The following is a 15068-nucleotide window of genomic DNA, read 5'->3' as shown; positions in this document are numbered from 1 at the left end:
ATGATGCTTGTTGCAAAATCCATTCATCCATCCATTTTCTTTGCTGCTTATCCTCACGAGGGTCGCGGAGAGTGCCGGAGCCTATCCCAGCTGTCAACGGGCAGGAGGCGGGGTACACCCTGAACTGGTTGCCAGCCAATCACAGGACACATAGAGACAAACATCTGCACTCATAATCCCACCTAGGGGCATTTTAGAGTGTCACATTAATGTTGCATGTTTTTGTGATGTGGGAGGAAATCAGGGTACCCGGAGAAAACCCACGCAGGCACGGGGAGAACATGGAAACTCCACACAGGTGGTTCCGGGATTGAACCCGGGACTTCAGAACTGTGAGGCCAAGGCTTTACCACCTGATCCACTGTGCCGTTGTTGCAAAATAAACAAAGTCATTACTTTAATATCAACAGCACCAACAACAGGGAATTTACTACGACTGACACTTCCAAAGAATTCCTCTTTTTTTCCCCCCACTGGCTGGTTTACAAAACAGTAAATAATATGTACAATGTTGTAGAATCATTACGTATAAGCGGCCACCAATGTCATATCGAAGTGACAGCTCTGTTATGTAATGCGTGAGTGTGACAAAAGTCAACTATAATAGGTTTGCACAATGTGTAATTGACATAGTTTAGTTTGCAAAACAAACAGCTAAACAGCTGAGGCCTCTTTTTGGAAGAATTGTTCACCATTTGCCAAACTGTTGCTTTTTGTGAAGAGAGTTGAGATCACTTACACCATACAGTGCTTATATCTCAAATTTGCAAACCCAAGTCAAAGCAGAAAATCAAATCATCTCAATGACGGTGCCTATCTCAAAAAGTTTAAGTGAGGTCATTCGCATTACTGTATGTGTGTAAGGGGGAAAAGGGCCCAGTTAAAAGAGGAAATCATCCAGTGTTAGTTTTAAAGTGTGCTACCTCATTGTCATAGTGCAAATCCACTTCTCCTGTACACTCCAAGGCACGGAAGAAATCGCTGAACTTCTTGTTAATTTGTTGAACCAATTGTTTCAGAGGGGTGAGCCAATATTCTTTAGCCTGTGGAAAACACACACAATTCATAATGCTCACAAAGTGTTGGATAAATGGCTTTTGGGTGAAATTTCAGGATGAACCCAATATGCACTGTAACCATTACAGGCTTACTTAATTTGACTCAATCTAAACCTGAATGCACTGTCTTACTGTTCAATCTTTCAGGATTTCCTGCACATTTTGTTGTTTTCCAACAAGGTGTTGAATGGCAAAAAGAAATCAATTTCTGTTCTTTACCTTTCTGTGACTGTCTTTGTTGTAACCCGCTATATGACATTCTGTGACTCTCCAAGAATAAGATCAGTAGATGTCCATTTCTCTCTGATAAAATCACTTCTTAGCTAGCCCCTTGGTCTTCCGATATCATGTAAACAGCATGAAAATAATGACTTTTCAATTAGAGCAAAAAATGTAATGGTCTATTTAAGCTCAAACATTTGTGAATTTTTTAGTTCGGTCCTTGTAACACCCAGTTGTACACGAGTATTGAAATGTTAGACATGCGCATTCAAACATTTAGAGGTGAAATAAATTTCACTAATAAAAGTCACAGCGCATTTTAGGTTTATCTTGAAACTTCCCCCATAAGACATCTGAGTGACTGCTGCACAGGTACCTCTGACATCTTCTGTCTGAAAGCAATTAAGGCCGCGTTCTTCTCAGTCAGTTCTTGTTCCAACTGTTTTATTTCCTGCGCTTGCTTGTTGCACTCCTCGACCACCTTACAGACAACAACAATCAAGGTCACAAATAACAAATGCTGTTGTTAATCTAATAATGATGTCAAATCCGCTCCGTAAAGCTAGGATAAACACTATTACTCAATTTTAAAGGGAACATAATGTAAAATGGATTTCATAACGTCTTCTATAAAATTACAGAGCTCTGTCGCAAACAGTGAGTATGTGACAGCCCCATAAAATGTTTAATAATTGCCCAAATTAAGACTTTAAATTCCAAATACACCACAAGGAACAACTCTAGGATCACAGGTTTAGGAGTACTGGGGGGTGAATAAAGCAGCTGCTTATCATGTGTACTATTGAAAATGTCAAACATTGAATTTGAAGCCATTTTTAGAATCTTTATATGAAATGCAGTGCAAGGAAACGCATCCACAAAAATTTACTTTTGTGTAATACATGGAATACTGAAACTATGCAGAGATGTGAACATGAAGTTTTGTATTAAATTATGTGTACATTTACTCTGTGATACAAGTTTGAGTAATCAACCACAGTGAGGGTCTTACTCTTTCAATAATACACAATAAACCCAAATTAAATGATAAAATCAATTCATCAACCAACACTAAGACTGAGCTAAGTGTAAACCAAAGAAATGGCTAATGTAGACTACACTACAGCATAACTGGGCTCGACAATATTACAGTAAATTATCCTATAAGACTAGCAGGACTGTTTACCTGCTCTCTATTCCAATTGACCCCTCCGTACAGGGCACTTAACCACGCCTCCTGAAGTGACGTCACGCCACGTGCGCTGACATAAGACAAACAGTAAAAATGGCTAATACAATACAATACATTCTGAACTGAGACAGACTCCATGCTTCTGATTTCATTCAAATCAACGATATATTATAGATTCTAAATACAATACATTCTTAACTGAGAGAGACGCCATGCTTCTGATTTCATTCAATCATTCACACGTAGCAATGTTATGCTCGCGGAGAACGTCTCATTCATTTATACGAGACGTGTATTAAAAATCAAATTTAGGGCATATCTTCATGAAAACACAGTCTGGTTAACTTTCGGCCGCGAGCCAGCAAGAAATCGATACGTTTGTGCAGTCCGATCATCGCTAAATATCGCTCAACAAAGAATAAGTGTGTCAATCGTTCACACGTAGCAATGTTATGCTAGCGGAGAACGTCTCATTCATTTATACGAGACGTGTATTAAAAATCAAATTTAGGACATATCTTTGTGCAAACACAGTCTGGTTAACTTTCAGCCGCGAGCAAGCAAGAAATCAATACGTTTGTGCAGTCCGATCATCGCTAAATATCGTTCAACAAAGAATAAGTGTGTCAATCGTTCACACATAGCAATCTTATGCTAGCGGAGAACGTCTCATTCATTTATACGAGACGTGTATTAAAAATCAAATTTAGGGCATATCTTCATGCAAACACAGTCTGGTTAAGCTTCTGGCCGCGAGCCAGCAAGAAATCAATACGTTTGTGCAGTCCGATTATCGCTAAATATCGCTCAACAAAGAATAAGTGTGTCAATCGTTCACACGTAGCAATGTTATGCTAGCGGAGAACGTCTCATTCATTTATATGAGACGTGTATTAAAAATCAAATTTAGGGCATATCTTCGTGAAAACACAGTCTAGTTAACTTTGGGCCGCGAGCCAGCAAGAAATCAATATGTTTGTGCAGTCCGATCATCGCTAAATATCGCTCAACAAAGAATAAGTGTGTCAATCGTTCACACGCAGCAGTGTTATGCTAGCGAAGAACTTCGAATTCATTTATACGAGACATGTATTGAAAATCAAATATAGGGCATACCTTCGTGCAAACATATCTGTTCCGGTTGATATTAGATGGATTTAGTTAATGATGCGGTCTTCCACAAAGTTTGACCCATCGAAGGCATTTTTCGTACTGGGTCTTCGGTTTTGGAAAGGGTACGAATCGAACTCCACCAACTAGCCTTTCAGGATACCTGTCGTCACTATTACAAAGTCCGTGACTACACCTCTTAACCATATTTTTTGTTAAATAACCCAAATACGCGATAAAACGCTAACTAAACCTATACTGGACCATGCAATGTTGTCTGAGAAAATGGCGGGAGCAAAAACGGGCTTTGGTTTATGCAGATCTCTGGCCTCTGATTGGTCAGTGACGCGGATTGCGCAATAGCCACGGAGGGGTCAATTGCATAGGGTGCGACAAACCCAAAATGTTTAAAAGAAAGCTGTTGTAAATTATGCCACCCACCCCCAACCCACCCCAAAAACACAGTCTCATTTACATAATTCGATCTGCATTTAGAAATTCTCCACCCTGGGCTAATGTCCACCATTCCTTGGGAGGTGACTCAAGTGCCCTTACCTTTTTAGTGAGTCCAGGAAAGCTCTCAGCTCTGGACCGCTCTTCATTCAACATGGCATCCAACTCATCCAATGTGTTCGGCAGCTTACTGAAAGCCTGCATTCACAAAAACAAGTTAAGTAGTGCAACTGCACTCACACACCGATCAGGTCACATGCCAAGTAGGATATTTAGTGGACTGTGAAAAAGACTAACATCGTGCAAGTTTCGGGGTAACGTCTCGTTGGGCTGCATCTTGCAGATTGATTTGGCTCTCTCCATGTTCTCTTTGCACTGGATTTTCAGCTGGGCTGCACTCTCCTCCAATTGGCTGCATTGATGCTACACAAAAACACACATCCAGTAGTACATCTACAACACAAATTACAGTTCGAAGATGGTGAGTAGCTAATGGAGGGTCAAATATTTACAGTCATGGCTTTTAGTCCGCTTGTGCCTTCTCTGCAAAGGTTCTCCAGCTTGGTCTTCTCTGCTAACAGCCCCATCATCTCCAATGCTAGGTACTCCTTCTCCATGGTCAGTTTGGCTTGCAGCTGGAGGAGGGCGTGGGACGTTAGAGGCACAAGAGACAACTTGGGTTTAACTGACATTCAGGAAAAAAAAAAACCAAAAAAAAAAAAAAACGGAGGAACAACAGACAACTCAAAACAATTGTAAAAATGGGCCAGTATTCACTCACAAACACTACCGGTCAATGGACTTAGAACACTTTTTTTATATTATTTAAATTCACGCAGCGGAACAGTGGACGACTAGTTAGCACCCCATACACATGGCTGTGTGGGGTTATCAAATTCTCCCTGTGCCTGAGTGGGTTTTCTGGGTACTCCGGTTTCCTCCCTCATTCCAAAAACATGCGTAGTATACTTAGAGGATAGAATACTTAGGGCTGAGGGATGTTTCTTAAAAAAAAAATAATAATTAACAAAGATTTCACCAATTCAATTTTTTTGTCAATATGGTGTGCTGTCTGTAAATTAATGAGGAAAAAAATGAACACACGATTTTAATACATGTCTGCAATATAACAAATTGAAAATTTTAACGGGGTCTGAAAACTTTGCGTACCCACTGTATATTGCCATCCACCCAATACCTTTATCAGGGACCTCCCTGCTTATTTTAATAAGACACATTCTGCACGTTACACCAGTGTGGCTTTGGAGTAAAAAGGGCAAGTCTCACTGAAAACGTGTGCCGCATTATTAAATGAAAAATATGACAACAGAGACCTCAGACTGAAATCAATTATAGGATGAATAGCAAAAATATATAAAACATTTAAGTTTTCCACAAGACCCCAACGTCACTGAAATTTGTTAAAAAAAAAAAAAAAAAAAAGGAAAAAAAGGTAAAAATGCACAGAATATTTCAAGGTAACAATGTATAAATCTAAGAATCACAGTTACTGAGAGGGCTGTCCAGTTCACTCTGTCTTACCTTAATTTGTTCTATCAATGTAGTAACTACGGATTTCTTCTTGGAATTGACAGCAATTATTTTCTTTTTTGTCTCTGCCTCAGCCTTCTTCAGGTCAATTCCACTGTGCTCCAGCTGCTTCAGTCTAAAACATAGAATTACTAAATCAGACTCCGAATGAATAGCATAAAAAGTGGTCTTAAGAGTGGTATGTAAGCACACAATAAATCAAGTGACTGATCAGGTAAAGAATTAGTAGTCACTAAACTTAAAGCTGAAGATAAACTCCAGGAGTTCTCCCCATTTCCAAACAGCAGAGAGAATATTTGCCCAATGTTACTTATTTTTGTTTGATGATGTCATGTATGTTGGATTGTCATGTCATTATCCAAGCCGCTTATCCTCACAAGGGTTGCGGCGAAGCTGGAGCCTATCCCAACTAGCTTCGGGCGAGAGGCAAACTACACCCTGAACTGGTCGCCAGTCAGTCGCAAGGCAGATATCGACACCATCACTGAGCGGGAATCGATCCCACACTAACCGCACCAAAGGCAGGCCTGTGTACCACTACACCATCAGTGACCTATGTTGGATTATTTAATCAGAATTGATTGTTTGTATGTTAGCATCAAAAGTGCCACAAAGTTTTCCAGATATGCACAGTGAAAGTAGCCCGCAAGCAGAAAATTTCACAAATAGTTAACGAATACTCACAAATTGCCTTATAATGTTTTTGGATAGATTTTAAAACAATGCAATCCTGTCAAAGTCATTGTTAGATTGCCCAGATGTCAAATGCTAGGATCACTGAACGTTGTCTCGTTACTGCCATCCAGACATCAGAAAGAAAAAAAAAATGAAAAAAATAGCAAAAAAAACAGTTTGACGTTCCATTTGCATTCACATTGAACAACTGCTTTTATTTTCTTACGCCCACTGGCTGCAAAGGTGAATGTTCTCCATGTGTCCAGTGTCACAGCACTGTATGTCATCATCACTTCTACGGTATCAAAGATGAAATTTTCTGACCAATATATGCAGAAATTTAAGAATTTTGTATGGGTTCACATCCTTGTTTATCTCACTGTTATGTTCAGAGAAGGCAGAATACAAACAATACAAGGTAACACATAAGCAAGAAAAATTCTAGTGCCACAATAAAATGTGCACAGAAAATGAGTCTTTGGAATTGGCTAAACGATTACTTTTTTAATGACCAGTTTGAACTTGAAGGCAGGGTCATAGATGAGAGTAAGTATGTGGCTTGTAGTCTGAGTCTGTAGTTGATAGTGCATGCTACAAGAGGCAGTGGATTTGATCATACCTGTCCTGTTTGGTGCTGATTTTCTGTTCCAGTTGTCTTTTTTTGCCCTTTGATTCCAAGAGGTTCTTCTTCTCTGACAACAGCTCATTGTCACGGCGATCCAGTGCGGTCGCTTCATTTTGGATTATGTTCAACCGCTCGTCAATGTCTCGTAACTTTGAACGGCAAACCTGCATGAAGGGTGGCGACTGTTTACCATGTATTCCATATTTTTAATTACTGGCAAGGCTTCAAAATGCAATTAGCTGGATGTCCATGAGACATATCACATAAACAACAAAGAAGGCAAAGGTTAAGGCTAATGGAGAAAACCACATACAAGATCTATATGCACTCCTGTAACATAGAGAAAACGGGGACTTAGCAACGAAGGTGTGGTAAATGTTTAAAATTTCTAAATCAAAAAAGGCACACAGGGTGCTAATTCTATATTTTTCAGAAAACATTTTGGTCATGATAATTCTGATATGAAATTAGAGAACCGATGAATATATTTTAAATCAGAGCTCGTTTTCAAATCCTAATGCCAGCGTGATTGCATGTAAACCTCGAGTGTCTCTCACGTTCATCTGCTGCTCCAGTTGCCGTTTCTGCTCAGCGTCCACTGTGATACTAAGGTACTTGGACGGATACACTGTAGTGTTTTTGGTGGAGGTAATGTTGGAGTAGAAGGACTTCTTAACAGTGTACTTCTGGTCTTTTGTATAGAGCACCTTAATGTACGGCTCCTTTATCACCTGCAAAACATGTGCTGAATTCAGATTCCATATTTGGATCTTATCTGCCAGGAATTTGAGTTTTCGAGTAGTGTGACGTTAATACCGTTGCTATCATGGCTTCGGTCTGCTCGTTGCCTATGGGGATCTCGTGCACTTTATACTGCTGACAGAGGTAACTCATCACCTCCTCGGGGGCATCAAAGGTCTCACGCAGATAGGTGAAGAACCCAAAGCGCCTGCAAAAAAAACCCCAAAAAACAGGAAATTACAGTTAAGCCTTGGTTCTTGAACGTCCCCGTTTTCAAGCAAATCGGTTTTTGAATGAAAATTTCAAGATTTTTTTGCTTCTGTTTTCGAATGACAAGCGGTACTCGAACGCCCCAGCCAAAACCATAAATAATATATTGCGCGCAGCCAGACCAGCTGACCCACGACGCGCTTTGTTGTAAATTCCCACGCCGCCAGAAAAAACGGAAATAACATAATACCAGCGCACTTTTGTTATTCTGTATTACGCAGCCTCTGTACACAGACGTGTCCCGGTAGTGACTTCTTATCGTGGACTACTGTATTAACCCCTAAACATGGCTCAAAACAAAGCAAGTTGCTTTAGTTATTCAGGACTTCTGTTAATAAAAAAAGTTTACAACCCTGGGAGCCGAGTCGCGACAGATAAGGCAATGCGCTCCCAGCCTTGCGTACTCTACTACTAAAGCAAACATTTTAAGCAAAACATAAATATATTTCTTAAATTATTTTACTATATAAAGTATTTAAACTATTCATCTATTTCTACTATGGAGTTTATTATAAGGAAAAGCTAAAAAAAAATGCTTTAAAAAGCCTAATTATATAGGCTTGGAACGCATTATTTCTTTTTCCATTCATTGTAATTGGAAACACCGTTTCGGTTTTCGAACAAATCACTTCTCAAACCGTTTTCTGGAACGGATTGTGGTCGAGAACCGAAGCATCACTGTAATTGAAGTTAAATGCCTAATATTAATTACAGTAGTAGGACTGCAACAATCTAAGTAATTACAAGGTTTGTTTTTGAGTAATCACACTTTGTTTGAAGTCAGAATATTTGACAATGAACAGCAAAGGTTGAATCGAGGCAACTGGACCTTCACCGTTAATCCAAAATGTTTCTTCAGTTCTACATTTTTAAGTGACCAGTCTGGCTATTGATGTTCTGCTAAAATAGCAACTGGTTGTTCACCTCCCTCATGGCAAAATCACCCACGGGTGGACACTCATCCCAAGGATTTGAGAGAATTGTGAGGATACATATGTCATGCCACTGACCATAGTTGGAGACAGACTATAGTCGCACTCACAATCACCCCTTGGAGTAATTTGGAGTCTCCAATTAATGCACGTTTTTGGGGATGTGGGAGGAAAAAAAATTAAATAATCCTACTACAAGTTTAGAGGACAGATATCAGTAAAAGAGGGGTGTCAAACTCATTTTTGTTGCAGGTCACATTGTAGTTATGGTTTCCCTCAGAGGCCTGTTATGACTGTGCAACCATGAAAATCTTTCACCTCATCATATTTATTGAGTTTTGTCATCACAAATGAAGGGTAATGAGTTTTGTAACTATTGCTGTTCTTTGGGCGCAGAATATTGCTTACAATATGTCAATGTTATCATTTATGATATGACACTTTGAAACTTTAGTACAGATGTATTTTTTGTTATAAATTCTGGGAGATGATACTCATAATTTGCCTTCGCGGGCCACATAAAATCATGCAGCGGGCCAGTTTTGACCACCCCCCTCCCCCCAGGCCTTGAGTTTGACACCTGTGCAGTGAAAGGTGAGAATTCTATATAGACAAAACGTTTTTCTTAATTTTTAGGGTTGATTTTGAGGGTACACATTAAATTCAAGAGCATATTATACACGACAGATGACACTAAATTTGGGGCTCCTTATTGTGTCGCACTTATATGCACTCTGTGAATCATGATTTTTCTTACTCTCACCTCAAAGACTCAATATGACGCGATGGAGGAGCTCTTGACCATGTCTCTGTCGGAGCAATAATAACATTGATTCTCAAACTCATTTTGTCACGCACCTAAAGTCAGAAAAATTCAAAGTAAATCCTTTATTTGGGGTTTATTCTTGATTAGCATTGCATTTGCCTAAAGATGTGCCTAACTCCAACAATCAGAAGCCTCCTCACCTCGAATAAGAACTTGTCCATGTCTTCTTTCCTCTGGAAGACAAAAGCCCTTAAGTCATTGAAGGAGATGTGGTTCTCCAAGTACTTGGCAAAGCGATGATCTTTCATGTTGATCTGAGGAGGCCACATTTAAAAGCATATACTGTATAAGCATAGGTGGGGTGACCACTTCATAGATATTTGGTGTGTATTTTTTTAGACCTCAAATCCCATCCCTGCTGGCATGCACTGCTTACAACAACAACATGGTTGCGAACAGAGAAGAGCTTGTAAACGTAAGCGCACACAGTGTTCACCAACTTATTATTATTATTATTTCTGTAACCAGCAGTGACTAGCAAGTTTATCTCCAGCTAAGAAACAAACATGAGTGAAATCATTTTCACATTGTTTTGCAAATGACAAGAAAGGGGCCGGGTAGGTGCTGAGCTTTACCAAAGACATGGTGGCTGTTCAATAAAAAAATCTTTGTGCCAATTGTTTTTTTTTCCAGGTAATACAGATAGTTATCCCACGCTATATTAGGATTCAAGCTTTCCAGTCCCACTATATTTCAGATTCTCTTCGCAGTGTAATTACTGTTGTTATTAGGGACATCCCAATTTAAATTTTCATTTTCCAACACGATACCAATATTGCAACCTTAAATACTGGCGAATACAGACATTATAGTCTGACCCAATATTAGCAATAATCATACATACTTTACACTCAGCGTGTATTATGGAATGTTAGAAAATGCTTAATGTACCGATATTACTCAAACAGAGAAAAATAATCCACAAGAGGTATGACGAAAACTGGCCCATTTGTTATTAACCAATGGATTACATAAAGTAATTTATGGCTTATCAGGTGATCTGTAAGTGGCAAAACTTTGAGCCAAGCAGGTGAAAAATGTGGCTAATGTCTCCAGAGAGGAATAAGAGTAAAATGGCTCATCATTATCATCATGTACCCAAACAGAGGAGGGTTTTGGTGAAGGGAGATGAAAATATTTTTCTCTCTTAAGGGCTCCTTATTTTAGTTGTAGTCGTAAAAAGAATATCTTATTCCTAGTTATAAATGAACAGCCATGCACTTCATGTATTAATGTCCTAAAATGCTAAGATCGAGCTATATAAGTGAAGCTAAAGCAGAAGAAGAGATAAAGGTTTTGTTCATACTGCCGCGGCCATAACGCCCACATTGCCCCACTCAGCATCTCTATGTAACATGCCGCACACACGTCAGATGTCTGGTCTGGTCCCAATTAATCGGGAAAAACAGGGGATTACTGTATTTATTAGTATTGATCCAAACAATATCTTACTGTTTGAAATGATTTAAATTGATTTATTTTCACCCAAAAGTCTAATTAGTCAAAGAGATCAATTAATTACATTTTAGGAATTTTAATGAATACATTGATGTAATGAATGCATTGATAGACCCCCTGATCGCTACGATTTCTCACACCACAACCTAGCAGCTCCACACTGCTGGGATGGGGCCAACTTCATCTGCCCAGATTATATGTGTTAGGCTAGTCAAGAGGAATGTGTTTCAGGATCCGAGCATTTTTTTCAAGGCTGAGTGCAGACGTATCGCCATGACATTAGTATTGGTACCCGTGATTCCCTAATGAAAATCAACACTTGTTTTGAATAACGTCATCATCATTTGCTTTATCTAAATGAAGGGGGATAAAAAGTAAGTCCGACTCACCACAAGCATCAAGGGCTCACACACGTTTCCACTGAAAAGGTCTCTGTGCTGCCTCAACCATTCCACAGCTGTGTGTGTGTCCCTGTGGCGTCCCCGGAGCTTCTCCTCTTTCATCGTCATTACGTTATTCATATCAGTGAGCTTTTTCTCCAACACTGTCATAAACCACAAAAGAAAATTATCAAGCAATCTTAACATAACTCGTCATTGATACTGTACTTACTTCTCAACTCTGCAGATAAGTTGTCCTTCTCCTGGCGCAAGTCGGCTTTCTGTTTTTGCACTTTCTCCCTCTCCGTTTGGATTTGCCTCAACTCGGCATTGACTTCAGTGATCCTTGGCGTCACGTCAGGTTGTTTGTCAACTTCAGCAAGTACGACTTTCAAGTCCTCGATCATCAATATGATGTTTTTGATGCGCTTCGTCTGATCTTCTTCTTCAGTCTGCTTCATTTTAAATGCCTGTTTTATGTCTTCAATCTGTTCATATGAGCAGACATTTTTAACATTTTAGCAAACCGTACATGTCACAATATATCCATCCATTTTCTGAGTTGCTTATCCTGACAAGGGGCGTGGGAGTGCTGGAGCCTATGCCAGCTATTTTTGGGCAGGAGACGGGGTACAGCCTGATCTGGCTGCTAGCCAATCACAAGGCACATATAAACAAACAACCATTCGTACTCACAATCACACCATAGAGCAATTTAGAGTCTCCAATTAATGTAAGTCTATAGGATGTCGGAGGAAAACGGAGTGCCTGGAGAAAGCCCATGCAGACGCGGGGAGAACGTGGAAACTTCACACAAACGAGGATGGGATTTGAACCCCGGTGCTCAGAACTGTGAGGCAGATGCGCCAACCAGTTGTTCCACCATACTGCCATATCACAGTACATCCCTAAAACTTTAGGAAACAAGGCTTTCAGCTAAAATTTCAGGATGAACCTAAAATGCATGATAACCTTTACAGATGTACTTAATTCTTAACTTTTTGATACATGTCCAACTGTTCAATGTTTCAGTATTTTTTTGAACAACTTGTTTCTTCCCTAACAAGGAGCTAAACTGCTACCCATGAACAGAACAATAATTTCCAGGTTCAAGTTGTATTTGTCACAAGCTCAAGTCTATCCGTGACTCCATTCACAAACTGAGAAGTTTGCAAACCAAGGTAATGTTTCCAATCAATGCAAATCTCCAGCTTCAGCCCCAGAACAATATTTGCCATACTTTAATATGTATGGTTAAATCTAAATTAAGTACAAGACAATTAGTTATTAGTGTCAAACCAGATCCATCGCAAAATATCATTTGATGTACCCGACTAGAGCAAATCATGTCTACTTCATGCATCTTGCTAAACTACATACCAAAAATACAAATCATTACTTTTAATGTTGGGATATCACAAGCATTTATTTGGATACCAAACCCCTTTTTAAAATAAAGTGACCAAAAGTTACAATTTTCTTTCACTTGTGATTTCAAAACTACCGGTGGTTGCCCACCAATTTCTTGTCTATGGGTGATATAATGAAACAATTATATACATTAATTGGATGGTTTGGATATGTCCAGAGGCGAGCGGGTGAGTATATTGTTAGAAGGGTGCTGAGGATGGAGCTGCCAGGCAAAAGAGTGAGAGGAAGACCAAAGATAAGGTTGATGGATGTTGTGAGGGAGGACATGAAGACTGCGGGTGTAAGAGAGGAAGATGGACGAGATAGGATTAGATGGATAAAGATGACACGCTGTGGCGACCCCTCATCAGGACAAGCCGAAAGGAAAAGAAGAAGAATATGATCTCTCGACTTGCATGGGAATGGGCCGTCACTGATCTCGTAATGACATCACAAGTCAAACAGATGATAAACTTTCAACTGCATTTCCTAACCCTTCTTCAGACTTGGCAGAATGCCTAAAGATGAATTCACTTAACTACATTTTGGATGTTTTACAGGAATGCTTTGAATTGATATGTAAGCCACTATCTTTTCCCCCTAGTGCAGGTCTGCGACTTGTGACTTACATCTTTGTGCATTCGATCCAACTGGTCTCGTTTTAGTTTGCATTTCGAGGAAGCTTCTTTGATTGCTGCACTCTGAAAAATGATTACCAACAAAAAGCAGTGATTATATTACTCATTTCAGACAGGGACGTGAAAACGTGAGATGCTTCAAAGCACTATCATGTTTACTGGTAGTTACTTACAGTGGTCCGTTGATGTTTGAATGTACATAAAGTTATAAAACGTGGAGTTTGAATTGTCATCAAACGTAACATCACATCAGATGAGCTCCATAACTGAGTAGACCTCACTTCAGACAGCTTCAGAAGATTAACTGCATGCATGCATTTATTTTTCTTAACTTTCTGTGACATTTCTTCTGAAAGATGACGGTGGAAAGAATGTGTAAATCTGAATAAAGGAAACTAATGCGATAGGGCTAATGATTTTGTATTTAAACCGAAAATAGCATTTTTTTAAATTCACAAAACTCTGTCTTGAAAATGGAAAATTGCTAAACGCCCTTTTGTCAGTGTGCCTATACACGTCACATTCGGCAAAGCTGTTGTCACTTCTTTACATAGTTTTATTTAAATCTGTTGCTACATACATTGTCTAGTGAACTGTGCTAGTGAGTGAGAATGAGGCAAGTCAATGGTCGTGACATCACACTTACTTTTGATGCCAAATTATTATAAACACAGAGGGAAAATGAACACAATTAATACTAATGGGGAACAATTACCACTAACTAAAAAGAACATTGAATTCTTACAACGATTTACAAAGACACTTGCCATGCTGGGAATTTCTACAATGCTACAATATAATGATAATAATTGTTATAATAATGTGATAAAACATAAGGCTAAATTGTATACAGATTTGCTCAACAAGCATTCTCCAACTGCTTGTCACCAAACTACTTTTTCAAAAGAGCAATATGCATTGGTTTAACCTGAGGTTACTCGATTGCTAGTATACTAATGTTAGTTCAACTAACTACACAAGGAGAACAGAAATATGAAACATGGCGAAAGTAAAGGAAATTAAAGTGTGAATCAATTGTAATCACAGCCGTTCTGTGGAAACGAGCAACACAGCCTGATAGCGGCTGTGGCAGTGGAAAATCAGCAAGTATAATGTCCTCATTCCACACTCGTTCAGTGACCACTGACAATGCTGGAAACATCGCTAATACTATGAAAGTGGCTGCACATGAGATGCTTCGTGCACACATTTAACCAGAGAGTGCAGTGTGGTGACTCCTGGCCAGAGTCAGACAGTAAATGAAAATGTGTCTTGTTGTTGTTTTTAACATTTTTGCCTAATTTCTAGTTTAAAGCACAGACCAGAAGTCCCAGAAACTTAAATTTTTGCACTCATGCAAATTAAGTGTTTTCAATTTTTTTAGTTGTTGCCATCACAATCTGTAATGTAATATATAACCTTCTCGTCTTCCCTCCCCCCCAAAAAATCAAATTGTGTTAAGAACTGTGGGTCACACACAACGTATCAAATTGTGACCTAGATGTATTGTTACGGCCCTAGTGTGGC

General features: G+C 39.3%; 1 protein-coding gene across 3 annotated transcripts in view; it reads right to left on the bottom strand.

Moving 5' to 3' along the window:
• The window catches only part of smc5 (structural maintenance of chromosomes 5), a 31597-nt gene that overhangs the window by 4800 nt on the left and 11729 nt on the right, over positions 1-15068 (bottom strand). For all 3 annotated transcript variants that reach the window (XM_061840307.1, XM_061840316.1, XM_061840327.1), the window contains 14 exons: positions 13533-13604; positions 11726-11981; positions 11503-11657; positions 9796-9909; positions 9593-9687; positions 7703-7835; positions 7444-7617; positions 6881-7050; positions 5578-5701; positions 4548-4670; positions 4333-4458; positions 4138-4233; positions 1657-1761; positions 924-1043 (listed from right to left, as the gene is read on the bottom strand). In XM_061840307.1, the coding sequence (XP_061696291.1) occupies positions 924-1043; positions 1657-1761; positions 4138-4233; positions 4333-4458; positions 4548-4670; positions 5578-5701; positions 6881-7050; positions 7444-7617; positions 7703-7835; positions 9593-9687; positions 9796-9909; positions 11503-11657; positions 11726-11981; positions 13533-13604 (1863 nt within the window). The remainder of the gene's footprint in view (positions 1-923; positions 1044-1656; positions 1762-4137; positions 4234-4332; positions 4459-4547; positions 4671-5577; positions 5702-6880; positions 7051-7443; positions 7618-7702; positions 7836-9592; positions 9688-9795; positions 9910-11502; positions 11658-11725; positions 11982-13532; positions 13605-15068) is intronic.

The sequence above is a fragment of the Syngnathoides biaculeatus genome, chromosome 2, assembly GCF_019802595.1.
Source record: "Syngnathoides biaculeatus isolate LvHL_M chromosome 2, ASM1980259v1, whole genome shotgun sequence".
Taxonomy (NCBI): Eukaryota; Metazoa; Chordata; class Actinopteri; order Syngnathiformes; family Syngnathidae; genus Syngnathoides; species Syngnathoides biaculeatus.
This window is presented reverse-complemented; position numbering and strand designations above follow the sequence as displayed.